General features: G+C 39.9%; 1 protein-coding gene across 1 annotated transcript in view; it reads right to left on the reverse strand.

Annotated features, from left to right (window-relative positions):
• The window catches only part of LOC137779551 (protocadherin-15-like), a 165,262-nt gene that overhangs the window by 34,576 nt on the left and 116,280 nt on the right, over positions 1-14,406 (reverse strand). The window contains exon 25 of the mRNA XM_068567458.1: positions 14,007-14,119. Coding sequence (XP_068423559.1) covers positions 14,007-14,119 — 113 coding nt within the window. The remainder of the gene's footprint in view (positions 1-14,006; positions 14,120-14,406) is intronic.

Genomic DNA, 14,406 nt, shown 5'->3' on the forward strand with positions numbered 1-14,406 from the left:
TCTCTGCAGGGTGGCTGGTCTCCCTCCACTTGATAATGCGAGTAGTTCAGCGGTTCAAAAAAACCTTTGTATTGAGCCGCTGCTCCATTGTGTCGAAGGGAACCAGCTGAGTTTGTTTGAGCTCTTAGTACGGCGCCCCCTGACAGCTTTCTTACGGCCGGGTTTTCGGAAACAACCCAGTGGGAAGTGACACCAGGACGGACCCTACATATCATGGAAGGATAAGATCTTTCAGCTCTCCCGGAGAGCGCTGTTTTACCAGGAGGGAGCTGGATGCTCATCAACTATTGGGAATAGGATGAGCAAAGATCTTCCGCATGGACTATTTTATAATCAAACTAATAACTAATATCCAAACAACAGATTTGATAGTGAATGCAGCACAAATTATTATGTGAAACGATTCCAGTGTTTTTTTTTTTTTTCACTGATAAGTGATACTTTGTATCAGCTAATGACTGTACTTGACTATTAGGCGTACAAGTGGGTAATCATCTCGGGCATGATTGTCACCACTCTCCACAGGAATAACTGCTGTCGTAAATGGCAGGGAACCCTGTCTTGGCGGTGTGTCAGCATGGGCTGATTTAAGATGATAATGTCATCTTGCTGTGACACCCCTCTTGTAATACTGTGACTGCTTTCTCGCTTACACTCTCGTCTCCGCACAGGAGGTGTGCACACGTTTTTGCATGCATGGTGGTACGGTTTCTTTTGCAGTTTTCATTTAAAGTTTGACTATTATTCATAGCAGCAGTCAGAAATCTGTGACAATGTTGTGGGAGTAACATTCAAAGCATAATCTGTGACAGTCACATTCTATTAAACAGTCAATGTCAGTGTTATGGGGTATTTTTGGGAGAAGACACTATCTTGGCAGTTTGTGTTAATAACACAGACCGGAAGGCGATTAGATGCATCCAGTCCATATTTATACTGTAACATGTTATTTAGTGCTTTGACTACTCTCATCTATGCTGACCCCACAGTTGTGACACATTTTACTTCTCTACAAAACACAGTCAGGCAAATTTTCTCCCTCAGGGTTAATGGTTATTTTAATATATATATATATATATATATATATATATATATATATATATATATATATATATATATATATATATATACATATATATACATATACATATATATACATATATACATACATATATATACATACATATATATACATACATATATATATATATATACATACATATATATACATATATACATATATATATATACATACATATATATACATATATATACATATATACATATATATATATACATACATATATATATATACATACATATATATACATACATATATATACATACATATATATACATACATATATATACATATATATACATATATATACATATATACACATATATACATATATATACATATATACATATATATATACACATATATATATACATATATATACATACATATATACATATATATACATACATATATACATATATACATATATATATATACATACATATATATACATATATACATATACATATATACATACATATATATACATACATATATATACATACATATATATACATATATATATATATACATACATATATACATATATACATATACACATATATACATATACACATATATACATATACACATATATATATATATATATATATATATATATATATATATATATATATATATACACACACATATAGAAACACACACACACACACACACACACACACACACACACACACACACACACACACACACACACACACACTTCTGGGAGGTTTCGCAACGGAGATTGAACCAATCCCCAAAGGGATGAGATGAGTGGGACGAGCTTAATTCACACAGAAGCAGAGCATTTGGAGAAAGAAATGCCACCGCAGACAATGCAGTAATTTTGTAGACAGTTGGTAGGTAAAATGTCACTATTGAATGTGTGTTTACCTCGCCTACAAGGGCGCCAACAGAAGTTCTTGAAGGACATTGGAGTGAAGAACAGATATGTCTATCCATTCAGAGAGAAACGCTTACTCTCTCTGGAGACAAACATTCCCCAAGGACATTTTGGGTTGAGAAAGATTTGAGCCATTCTCATCGACAGACCATAACATACCATCCTAGGAGGTATTATTGTTAAGTATGTGCTGCAGTCAACCTAACTTGATGTGCTCACAAAGCATTTCACGAAACATACAGGATAAAACTAAATTTCTTCTGATCAATTTCCCTCTAGGTCTACTGTTGGCCTGTAACCAAATAATTGCTCTCTGTGGCATCCAGGAACAATAATCTCAGCAGTGACGGAACCAATTCATTAAGGTTGCCTTACAGAAAGTAGACTAACTATACAGCATGGTATATAGGCCGAGCACAACAAAGTGCATCACAGCTCAACATGCAACTCTAAATCAGTCACATACTGATTTAGCACTGACCTAACCCTAACACACAACACAGACTGAACGAGTGTGTGACTATTCAAGTACCTGCTGTGATTGGATTTTACTTCAAGTGGTTGCTTGCAATACAATAAATAGAAATATCAGGGTGGATGATGTGAACAATGAGGAATCATTTTATTGAATTGCTTGTCTGTATTTAGTGAAGGTATGAAACGCAGTGTGAGTAAAACAGAGGTGGAGGCAATCAACAGCCACTCCAGCTGAGTTTTATCGGTTGAAAGACTCTCCAAACAAGGACAAAAATGCCCCCAACATACTTATTTTTCAGCCTTGTTGTTATATTAATAGACAGTATCGAAATCACCACCAGATATGACAAACCACATTTAGAATGTGACATCAAGTTCCTAAAAAACCCAAATGCATCGAATAAATCGGCCTCATATCAAAAGATATTGTGAATCGACACGTCTCCGATTGCTCGCAGCTCAATTCATCAAACTCAGAAATTCAAATTGCTCTTTTTAATCTGATTAACACCACCTGTTCATGTGGACGTTTGCATTCATGAGATTAGATTAGCATACTCAATCCCTCCAAATTGCTATATAGGGTGAGGGGAGCAGATTGAGGCGGCCATTCATAAAAGTGTCACTCCAAAAAGATTAAAACTTTACGTATGTGAAGTGAATAGATTGACACGAAGTTATATACTTCTGTGGCTCTCTAAGGCAAATCAGTACATGATGAAAGGAAGTCAATGGGATGTGACAATCATAGACAGAGAGATGACAGAATATTATACAATAGGTGATGTCACACTGTCAGGGGCAAAAGAGAGTTTGCTTTCCTCGCAGCTACTGACTGCTGTTGCCAAACTATGACAATAAAAGCATTGAATCCAAAAGCAAAGCAAAAAAGAGAACATCAAATACAAGTTGTGGTAAATGGGCAAGCCATGGAGCACATCACCAGGATTATCTGATTTCACATCATCTCAATTTTAAGTTATTTGCTTTTATCCAAGTTGATTTCCATTAATTTCCCAAGACTCTATTACGGTGTTATAAATCAAATCAGTGTTTTATTTTCCCTTGTGGAGAAAGGTAGACTGCACTGACTACTGCTACTTCTGACTCGTACGAAAGTAACGAGTCTGACTCACTCGTCACTTTCATAATTCCTTGAGAATATTCAATACACGAACATTGGTGAAATTGGTGAATGTTACAAATTCTCAGGTTTGGACAAGTCGCCCTCATGACTTACGACAGAGATTCTGGCCCTTTTCCAAAACATTTCAAAACATAACGTTTTCTTGGTCGTTTTGGTAAAACCAGTGTGTAGGAAGACTGTGCAACCTGTGCTGACCCATTCATAGGTTTGTTTTCATATTGTCCTCTGAGTGAGTCGGCGATGAACTTCTGTGTGACGCTGGGACTGGGCTGCACAATGTGATTGCCAGAAAGAGCCATAACTGACATGTTATCACTTCCCTACAAAGTAGCTCTGCCTGAGGGTTGTACGCTGCTGAGAAATGCCAAGGGAGGTGTAACAGTGTATGAAGAGTGCAGATTAGTATTACGGTCTATTCACATGTACACAGAAAGGATGACAGAAAAGTTACATACAGTAGATACTGATAGGTAAATAGACAGATAGAAGAGTAGACTATAGGGAACATAGACATATATGTAGTATATGTATGTTTGCAAATATCAAAGAGAAACAACAATCTACTTAAAACCTCTACTTGAGCAAAAGTACTCCAATAATATCTCATAATTAAATGGAGGGCAATGTGAGCTGGCTGATTTACAGAGACTTGCAGAAACCAAAGAAGATAAATAAGTTGTGTATTCAAGCGTCAAGTGGTGGGCGAATTCAAAGAGTGAATTATGCAAAATGCAATACTATGTACTAGTGAGCAGGGCCAACCCCACATTTCATTCCTTTAATATTCAGATGAGGAAAAAGCCCATTCAGAGCGAGAGAGAGAGGGGAGAGAGAGGGGAGAGAGAGAGAGAGAGAGAGAGAGAGAGAGAGAGAGAGAGAGAGAGAGAGAGAGAGAGAGAGAGCGAAGATGCTGACATGTCTACATGCGGCAGCAGAGAGTCCTGGTGTCAACATGAGAGAGGGTGAATGACACGCCACTGAGAAGCGCGGGCGGCACACAGGTGTCAGCGAGCACTCTGCCCCAGGGCCAATGGCTGAGTGATGCTTACGAGACAAGGCAGCGGCGTAGGAACCTTGTCGTGCGCCATGGGGGCCTCCGTTACCATGTTGACTTTCTTTCTACCTTGCCTTCCCTCTCTATGCATAGATTGCATCACAGAGTGAACAAGCGGCGATGGACACGCCGGGAGATACGGGGAGGGACCTCGCTCTGTGCAAGTCTCTGCTTCAGCCAGTGTTCTTCTGCTGCATGTGTGGATGCAGTGTTGAATAAAGGTCTTGAACAAACATCATAACCATTGTGCGGATGCATACCCATATAAAGTATATGACCTTGCAAATGTGTTGCAGCACATTTCTGCCTGACTACTGATGGTGGTGTTGCATGGCACAGTTCGTTCAGCAATTATGAATCAGCCTAATTCAATGACTGTTAAATTGGAATGTGTGCTTGAGAGTTGTTAGCTCATTGTTATGTCACCCTGGTGTTAACTTGTTTGTTCCTGCCTGCAAGCATATTGGGAGAGTGACAAACAGACTCCTCTGACTTGAAACTAATTACACATAGTAAATGCATTTCAGCTCCTTCTCGATCATAAGCGCACACAAATTAAAAACATTGCTTAGTCCAGAACTCATGTTCTCTATAAAATCACATTTCTAAATGATTTTGACAGCAAAGGCAAAGTCAGCTTAGTCACACTTACGATTTACATATGAAACAGCCTTTTAACCTGAATCTTATTATGGGTTTCCAAAAGCATTTGCTCATCTAATACACAATAAATAACTTAAATACTTAAGTATTGCGTTCAACACCCTAGTTCCAGATGTTGGAAACTGTAATGTATTGTGCAGTGGGCGGGCCGTGCGTTTCAGACCTAGGCCTTCTGTTAGTGCCGTAAAGTCCACATGACGGGCGGACTGGGGGAAATAAAGTCCTGGGAGTTACTGTCACAGACTGACCCACTCAATACGCGGCGCGTTCATACAGTCCACCACCCACTTTGCCACGAGCATACGGGGCGAGGGGACTGACCCGCGGAGCCGCACTTTGGCACAGGGAGAGGCCGCAGGGAAAGACCGCGAAAGAGGCACCAGCAGCCCCAGGTGCAGCAGCAACAACAGCACTGTGGCTTGTTAATGATCAAATCCAACCGCAAATGTAAAAAAACAGTAACATAATTAGCATTTTACTCACCAGACGCACATAATACTTTGTGGGAAAGGCTTCATCAGTAAGCTACTGACCAATCACAGTGCATGTTAATCACACGTCCAGACCTTCTAGAAGACTGTTTCATGTATTTTAACCTGGGTGCTCTTACATAGAGGAAGACAAGTGAAATGTGATTGGATAAAAATGCTGTTAACCAGGTCCAAAGAAGTCAAAAAGAGGCCTGAAGGAGCAGAGGAACAGATGAAGCCAGCTGTGCAATGAGAAAATAAACAATTATAATACATCTAGTGTATTTGTAAAAAAACAATCACATTATAAAATAAATATAAAATCAATTAAAAAAAAACATAACTGCTCTTTGACAAAATTACAAATATTGGTTTTATACCGTGCAACTAAGTCCTTAACATATGTACGTGCTAAATGTCAATCCTTGCACAATGCATTTCCTTTTTCCCCCGATGTTGCAGTCCATTGAAATCAAAGTTCATGCTGAGATAAAGAGTGCACCATCACTTATTTCATGTAATGTTATGGTCGTGTTTGAGCAGTGGAGTTTTATTGACTGAACAGTGAACTTTAAAGATTATAGGTTATGTTTGACAGGAGGAGAAAGGTAAACGGGAAACAGATAAAAATAGTTATTACAATATTCTGAAACCACTCAAGATATTCGAAAGGTTTTGGATGATAATGCAGAGTCTAACAGCCAGCTATTTCCTTTGTCAATCCTCGGACTAGAATATTCAATTCACTCTTGCCATAGTGGATGAAAAACACCCAACTGTGAAGGCAATGTCCCCAATGGCCCAGCGGGGTAAAGGTTACTGCATCAGTGTTGCCTGTTAGAGAGTACAGATTAAATTGCATTAATACTTCATAAAGGATGCATGAGCACACCTCCTCCTCAAGAGCTCTGGGCCCACTAAAATACAAAACTTCTATTGAATAAAAAAAAAACAACTAAATCCTTGTACAATATAATGTAGTATGTGGGATGGTGGATGGAGGTCCTACTGCGTTCTGACACGTTGTATAAGAAGCTCTTTACATGACGCATATGGGTTTGTATACATCATCATAGGGCATGGGCAAGGTTACACACAGTATATACTAATAGATGTGTGAGGCGGTTTTCAACCCAACAACAGATGTAGTCCGTGAAGGCAGATATCTCAACTCAAAACTGTGGCACATAAAACCAAACACACCTGCAGGAAAAGACACAAATAGGGTAGAGTGGAAATATTTGTGTTCTGCTTCAGGTAGACTTCACAAAAGAATACTCAAAAAGCAAAAACAAGGTTGGTGGTGAAGATTTTATGAATTATAATTTGTTTTGTTGTTTTCAACAACAATGAATGAGATTTTTTTTCCTGGATCCAATCCTTGATGGTAAATCTTTTTCAGTAGCTAACCTCGCTGCTGACTTCACTGCTCTTCTTTTGATTTTTGTCTAATTATATTTGACCTTCAGCATTGATTGTGGTTACCGTCTCTATTGTGTGGACTGATTAAGCAAACACAATAAATGTGTTGCTGTAGCTACCAGGGAGTCATTTGATTTAGTGTTAATATTCAAAGTATTGCTTTCCCTATCATTACCATGTCTTGTCCAGTGACATTGATATAGGTTTATCGCTAGATGTTTTATGTTTAGCTTCTGGTAAAAAATGATTGCACGCTGATTGCCTATTTAAAACATATTCTAAGGTAAATTTGCAGTACACTAGTAAAAGTCATTTCCTCAATGTCAGTTTCTGATGATCACACTGCCGTCTATGTCATTAACCTATTTCACAAATTCATTTTTGACATGAAAGCTATGTCTACATATCTTAATTCATAACTGTTGTAGCAATGTTTTCCTATTATACATAAATATAAATTGGCATGTTAGATTATTTATATCCGTTGTGACACAAATACAAGGCAATGGCCCTGTTAATAATGGATATGGGGGCAATTTTAAAATCATTCTGCATCAAATACTCATAAAAAAAATGTATGTTTTGTTATGCAATAAGTAGAAATGTGTCCTTCGAGCTCCGTAGCATTGAACAGCTTATGCTAAGTATAAAATCCCTGCAGCTTTCAAACACAACATTATCCCTCGCTACTTCAATTCCAAACTATTATTACACGTTTTATCAAGGCAATCGAGGCTCCTTCAAATTCTTAAAATTGAGTACAAATGAACAATTCATCACCTCCTCCAGCAAATGCTCTCTCAGTTGTAAATCAAAACCAACACTAGCAGATATTAGCACCTAATGTTTATGAGCTGCTGACTCACTTACTAAGAGGATTTTGCAAACAAAAAAACTGCTCTGGTGCTCACAAACATCTCAGAAATCCAACACCTCTGACATGAAGCAATGCAAGTCTTCACATTAAACCACTGTGTTCTATAAAACAAGAAAAAAAGGAATGTTTACAACCCTTCGTCTGATCATGTTCCTCCTTGAGCTATTCCTCAGATCACTTATCTTGCCACACCAGACCCACAGTTTCTTTTGTATTCACACTGAGCCATTTTTCTGAGTTTCAGGAGAAATAAAGGGGGCTTCAATCAAAAATATCTTCCGTAGGGCAAGATGGAACACATAAGCAAAGCTGGAGAAACAACATTCACGGTGCAGCCAGAAAGCGGTACCACCTGGTGCCAGCTTAGCAATGTAGGCCCACAGGACATTACTTCACATAACATCCACTGGGTCATTTAGTACACAAGAGGAAACCTGGCCGTCAAATGTCTGGACACTGGTGAATGATTGTGTCGTCCAAACTGGTCCGTCCATTGAGGCTTGCAAAGTGGCGGACACGGTGCCATAATAGGTACTGATGCCATCCTGCATGTTTTACTGTCAAATTACTGCTGCTGCACAGATTATCTATTCCACTCTACCAACACCAGGAGGCCTGGCCCACATAAAGACACAAGTACTTTTATCACAAAAGTATGAGGATCCAAAAATTGTGTGTTGGATTGGCTACCACAATTACCTACATTTTTTTTTTTTAAATTTTAACATGTTTTGTCTTCAAGATTACAGAGAAGTTTTTGTTACTCGATTAAAATACTGTGTATTGACAATACAATACCAAATCCATTACATGTAGGTGTACTTACATTAAGCTTCAAAATGATCAGATCCAAAGTCGGATAGAGCTTTCAGAAAATATTGAGCGCCCCTGTCGTAATTAGAACTGGTATGTTGGAAATTACATTATTCCAATACGTCATGTATGTGGCATGATGTGAATGGGTTGAGTTGTACTTTCCCAAATGGTTTCATTTTTTCTTTACTTGTTCATAAGTTGATGTCCATAGAGATAAAAAATATTTGTTATATAATTTCAAATATAAATTCTGTTCTTAAATCACTCAGAGCTGAAAAATATTCATGTTATCTATTTTCTTTGAAAGTAACTTCTCCCCCTTTTGTGTTCAGCCAGCCAGGTGTAAATGTTCTCTCAGTGTGTTCATTATTCATGCCTAAAGTTAAATTTGTTATTCGGATGTTAGTTCATACGAGGCGAGAAAGAGCTGCCTTATTTTGACATGTTAACTGTTAAATGTGTTTGAAGAAAGTGATACGTTTGTCAGGAGCATTGAAATTTGTGTAAATAAAACTATTCGATTGCATTCGTCTGTCATATTTTCTGTATTACTTTTATCCTTTGTTCTGTTTAAATAAGCACAAATAACTTGCGTTTTGCAAAAATGTAAGCACCAGTGATGAAAGGAAGGGCAGATTCAAGCGTAACACTTGCATTTATACCAAAGCTTACACAACATCTAATGCAGTAACAACTTCACCATTAGTCTCGGTCATATGTAGCTGCTGACCCTTCTGGCTGGACATAGCTATTTCAGACCAAATACCACAGAATTATTCAGCAGCATGCACTGGATTAGATAGTTTGCATCCACACATACTGTTTAAAGTTACTGATACTTACCTGCAAAGTTAGCCTTTAATAATAGGTCATACTGCTTTTCTTCCCTGGCATTCTGCACCGACCTTTAGCTGACATGTGGGATGTGCTCTATGAGTGTGACTTGGCGGCTGTTAGACAGCAAAGTGATGCTTGCCTACTTAGCAGAGACAAGTGAAAGGTCAGCGCGGCCCTGATGCTTAGAGGTTCAAGACTTAGGGCAGCAGATTCAAACCCGCGGCTGAAAATCAATCATGCCCTTCAGAAGTATGAGAGTACTTCACAACACATAGCTGTGATTCAGAGGAGGAAGGATGCAATGATAGATGGATGGATGAATAGAAAGAAATAGAGAGGGCTGAGGTTGCTTTTTTTAATGTATGTTTGCAGTGAGGCATGACGACAGTGTGTGGGAGAGCACACTGTAGGGTTTACAGCTAACCCTTTAAATGCCTAGCTATGAGCATAAGTGAGTAGGCTGTAAGCACCTCCATCACTTGTGTACACGTCTGGCAAGACAACAGTTGCAAGAAGGCAGCCAATAAAAGAGCTGTATGCTATGAAAGCATGTCATCTGCCTAATTACGTGCGAATTGTGGCCATGTCTGAATTAGAAATGAGATATGGATGGATTTGTTTTCGCTCAAAATGATAAATGCTATTTTCCTCCACATGTCGGGGAGAGTTGATGGAGGGGCCAGCGTTAAGTTCTTTTTTCTAACTTAAATTTGGCAATTAATTGCTTTTTGACGAGACGACGACGGTTGTGTATTCCAGTAAGGCTGGTATTTCAAGCGACAGGATGTGTCTACTTCAAGTACCTGAGGTACAGCCAGCCATTTGTGAGGCGGACCGCTGAGAACATTAAATCAATGGTCACACTGTGGTCATAAAATGTCCACTGGCAGTCTCCATGGTCTGTAAACATCAAGAAACTGCAGGAAAGAGACGTGTTGTATAATTTTCCACAGTTTGAGCTATTACCACTGATGTTCAGAATAATGGCCAGAGTAACAATTGCTAATGGAGAAATACAAAAAGTCATGGCTCAATACTGAGAAAAGTGTCTCTATTTCAGACAAAATGCACATTTAAGAGGGGAGGCTGCAACCAAGAACATTTTTGATGGATGTGCTTGCAGATGCATGTATGTATGAAGGAGCAAACTAAATGCCTACACAGTAGTATTAGCACACTGTCACTAATTGAGTCATTAGTGGGACTACGAGCATATAGTGACAGCGTGTTGTTGTTTGTATTAATACTCCCTGTTGACACTGTTTACCATGCAGTATAACTTAAGCGTCACTCAATAATGGGTTGTGGTGCCCTTCTCAGATATGACAGACTGCACACTAATGTGACAGGTATGGCATAACATCTGCTGTCTGCCACGACGCTGAGCTAAATAATGCCGTGACATTTCACTCCGAAATGGTATCCTCTTCAATCACTAAAAAGACCAGCTTTGGAATTTCTTTACGGAGGTAACGTACAAACAACTACACTAGTATATCATGTGTAACATATTATAAAAAACACAGATTTACTGTTAAAATATCAATATGGTCATACATGAAAAAACTGTTTACCCCAAAGCAGAGATTCCTTGTGTCCAAAATAGGTTAATCGACAGTAAAATACCAATCAAGTGAGGACTTTATATGAAGAAATGAACTCATCCACGTGTGAGCAAATCACACGATAGAAATTTACCCCCTTGCTGAGAGGAAAATGAAGGGCTACTGACGGTGCAGTGAGGAGAGAACAAAAGGAAAGACAAAGTGAAAAAGAAACTGACAGGGAGCGATATAAGCTAAGAGGAGGCTCTGGGAGGTGAAAAGAGGAGGTGAGCAAAATGACACACTCAGGAGCGGTGAAGCAGAAGTCTCATGTGATTTAAAGTAGATTTAGAAGGGGAAGTGCTGCGGGCGAGATAAGCAGCACGGAAAACTGCTCAGACCACAGGTTTGTAACATCGGGCCAGAGAAGTGGCCTCAGTACAAAAAAGGGGAATTCACATAGTGGGCTCATGTTAGATAGCAGCTTAGCCCTCCTCATCTCCAGCCACGCACACAGGGCAAAATACATATGCATTCCCTTCCCATGTGCCCAGTGCTAAATACTTCCCCAAAGGGTTGTGTCCGTGAGCTACACCACCTTAACGTTTTTGGAGGTGGTCGGGCTGATTAATACAAATTGATTCATACATCCATGCAGCTTATTCATGACCATAGTCCTGACTCCATAGTCACTTAAAGAGACAGTTTACCTGAAAATCAAGAGTACATATTTTTATGAGGTTAAAAATGGCGTTAAAGAAGTTGTAAAACTCAAAACATATCATTTGTATTTCCACAGAAACAACACACGGTGTTTTGCTCAAAACCTTTTGATAAGTGGCAACATGCTGCTACAGTAGCAACTACGGTCTCAGCCATTTATTTTAGCCAACAACGACGAGGAGCCCCTCATTTCCCTCTGACAGATGGACGGGACCGACCATAAAACAGGAGCAGAAATCATTAAGTCAGCCAAAGCCCTGCAGAGTTGTTTTAATTGTGTGCTCTGGAGCTGTAGGCATAGCTTACCTGATTGCTGCCATAACTAACTGCCTTTACAGAGACAGACGAGATCTTCTGTGGACGTTTAGAGAGTGATTTGTGCTCAGAAGGTTCCTCGGGGAGAGGACTATGGGGAGAGATAGAGAGGCGAGGAATGTGGAGACGGTTCATCGCAGAGCGAGCAGATTGGACGCTCACCGCTGGAGAGAAGCTTGTCCAGCAGGAGAGGCTCGAGCACCTGGTTAATGCTTTCAAGGCTCACAATTTACAGCAGGCCTGCCACTGCATGTGGTTGCCACTGTCAATGTGACACCTTGCAAAGGTCTGTGCCTATGGTCCCGACCCTCTGTGTGCGTGTCAGACAGAGCACTCATTCAAAGTGTTAATCAATGGCCTTTCAGCGGCTGTGCTGCTGCGCCTGTGTATCAATCACTGAATAAAGCTGAGCAACGGGAGAACGTGCGCACACACACAAAGTGCTGGATTACAAAAGGATGTATGCGTTGCACACACACTCATCCGTAGTAGGAAATACACAAGCACTGACACAAACAGGCACACAGTCGATGGGCAGGAAGGCATGCGAGTGCACAATCAAAGACCTACACACCTCGCTTGAAGTGTCGACAGGTTGGGCAGAACATCCCCTGTCTTATGCATAAAGGCATATCAAATTCTGTTAGAGAGTCTGCCAAGACTTTGACTGACATGCAAGTTAGTAAAACAATCCACTTAAAGCGAGCTTTACTTTAAGCTCCCGAGGACTGCATTGTGCCAGGCAACTTTGCCATCAGACCTTAAAGCTTCTCAGTCCGGCTAGAATCTCCTGAACACTGCTGACAGGTACCTTTACCGCAGCGATCCAAAATAGACAGCGCTGTTAATGCTTATATTCGCTAGTAATCATGGAGGAGTTTTCAAAGCAGCTTCAGCTGGGAAGTGTTAATAATCCATGTTTGTATTTAATTATGAATGACTTCTTGGCCTCTTCCTGAGTCACAATACCATCAGCACAGAAAAACTCCACCGAGCCCTCGCCCAGTTCAGCCGTATATCGCATGCGTAGCAGCCAGTCGTCTCAGAGCGCTGTAGATTATGTCCCCTCATCCTGCATCTCTCGCTGCCAGTTTAACAGTCTAAACACTTAATCTTGTCAAAAGAGACTCTTAATAAACTCAGAGGGAAACCCGGCTCTACCCTCGTAGAGAAACAAATGTGGTTTACAGCAGTGATGATCTGCAGCATCTACCCCGAAGCTCTTATGCATATTTATATATTCAAAAACTCATTAATCAGTCATGCACGGAAAAGACAGCGTGATAAAGACGGAGACACTGAATCAAAACCGGGGCCTCTTTATTGGGGAAGTGCAACAATGGCCAGATAGCTGTCGTTATCACAGCATAATAAATGTATGAAGAATTGTGACTTTACGGCAATTTGCGGCAGTTCAAGTGAAAATATGTAATTTACCTTGTGATAAAATTATAATCTCGAAGTATTAATTAAGTTAATTGAGTATATACCAGAAGCTTAATAGAAGATATGAAGTAAATGTGTGTTTAAAAAAAAAAGAGATTCTTTGTCCACAACTTACTTTGGCCATTTTCGCAATCTCTCCCTGTCTGGCGCTCCAGCCTTAGCTGCTCTTTGATGTGTGAATTTACAGGCAGAGGCAGCTGCATCAACAGCGTGTCAAGGTGACGTACCTGTACTCCTCCTGGGTGAAGATCGGGATGCGGGAAGGCTGAAGAACCGTGATCTCCACCAACGAGCTGTTTGACTTCACAGGCTCCCCATCATCATAGGCTATCACAAACAACTGCAGTGGGCAGGAGAGCACACATAAACAACACACACACGCACACAATTATCTTCTTTTTTTTTAACCATACTCACTACACAAATAATAAGCTTTTTTGAGGTTGCCAGGCATTTTTGCTAGACATGTTTGGAATCCTAATAAAAACAGACTGGCAAAATATGATCTGGCGAGCAGCCTGCGAAGCTCCCAGAGAGCGAGTGTGAATGTATTGATCTACATTCATAGACTGTGGAGAATGGAGCCTGGGGGAAGCAGAGGGAGCAAGGCGGCACAGAGGCAGAGAT

Source organism: Clinocottus analis, unplaced genomic scaffold (genome assembly GCF_023055335.1).
Source record: "Clinocottus analis isolate CAN_PGR_092001 unplaced genomic scaffold, fCliAna1.0.p SCAF_8, whole genome shotgun sequence".
Lineage (NCBI taxonomy): Eukaryota > Metazoa > Chordata > Actinopteri > Perciformes > Cottidae > Clinocottus > Clinocottus analis.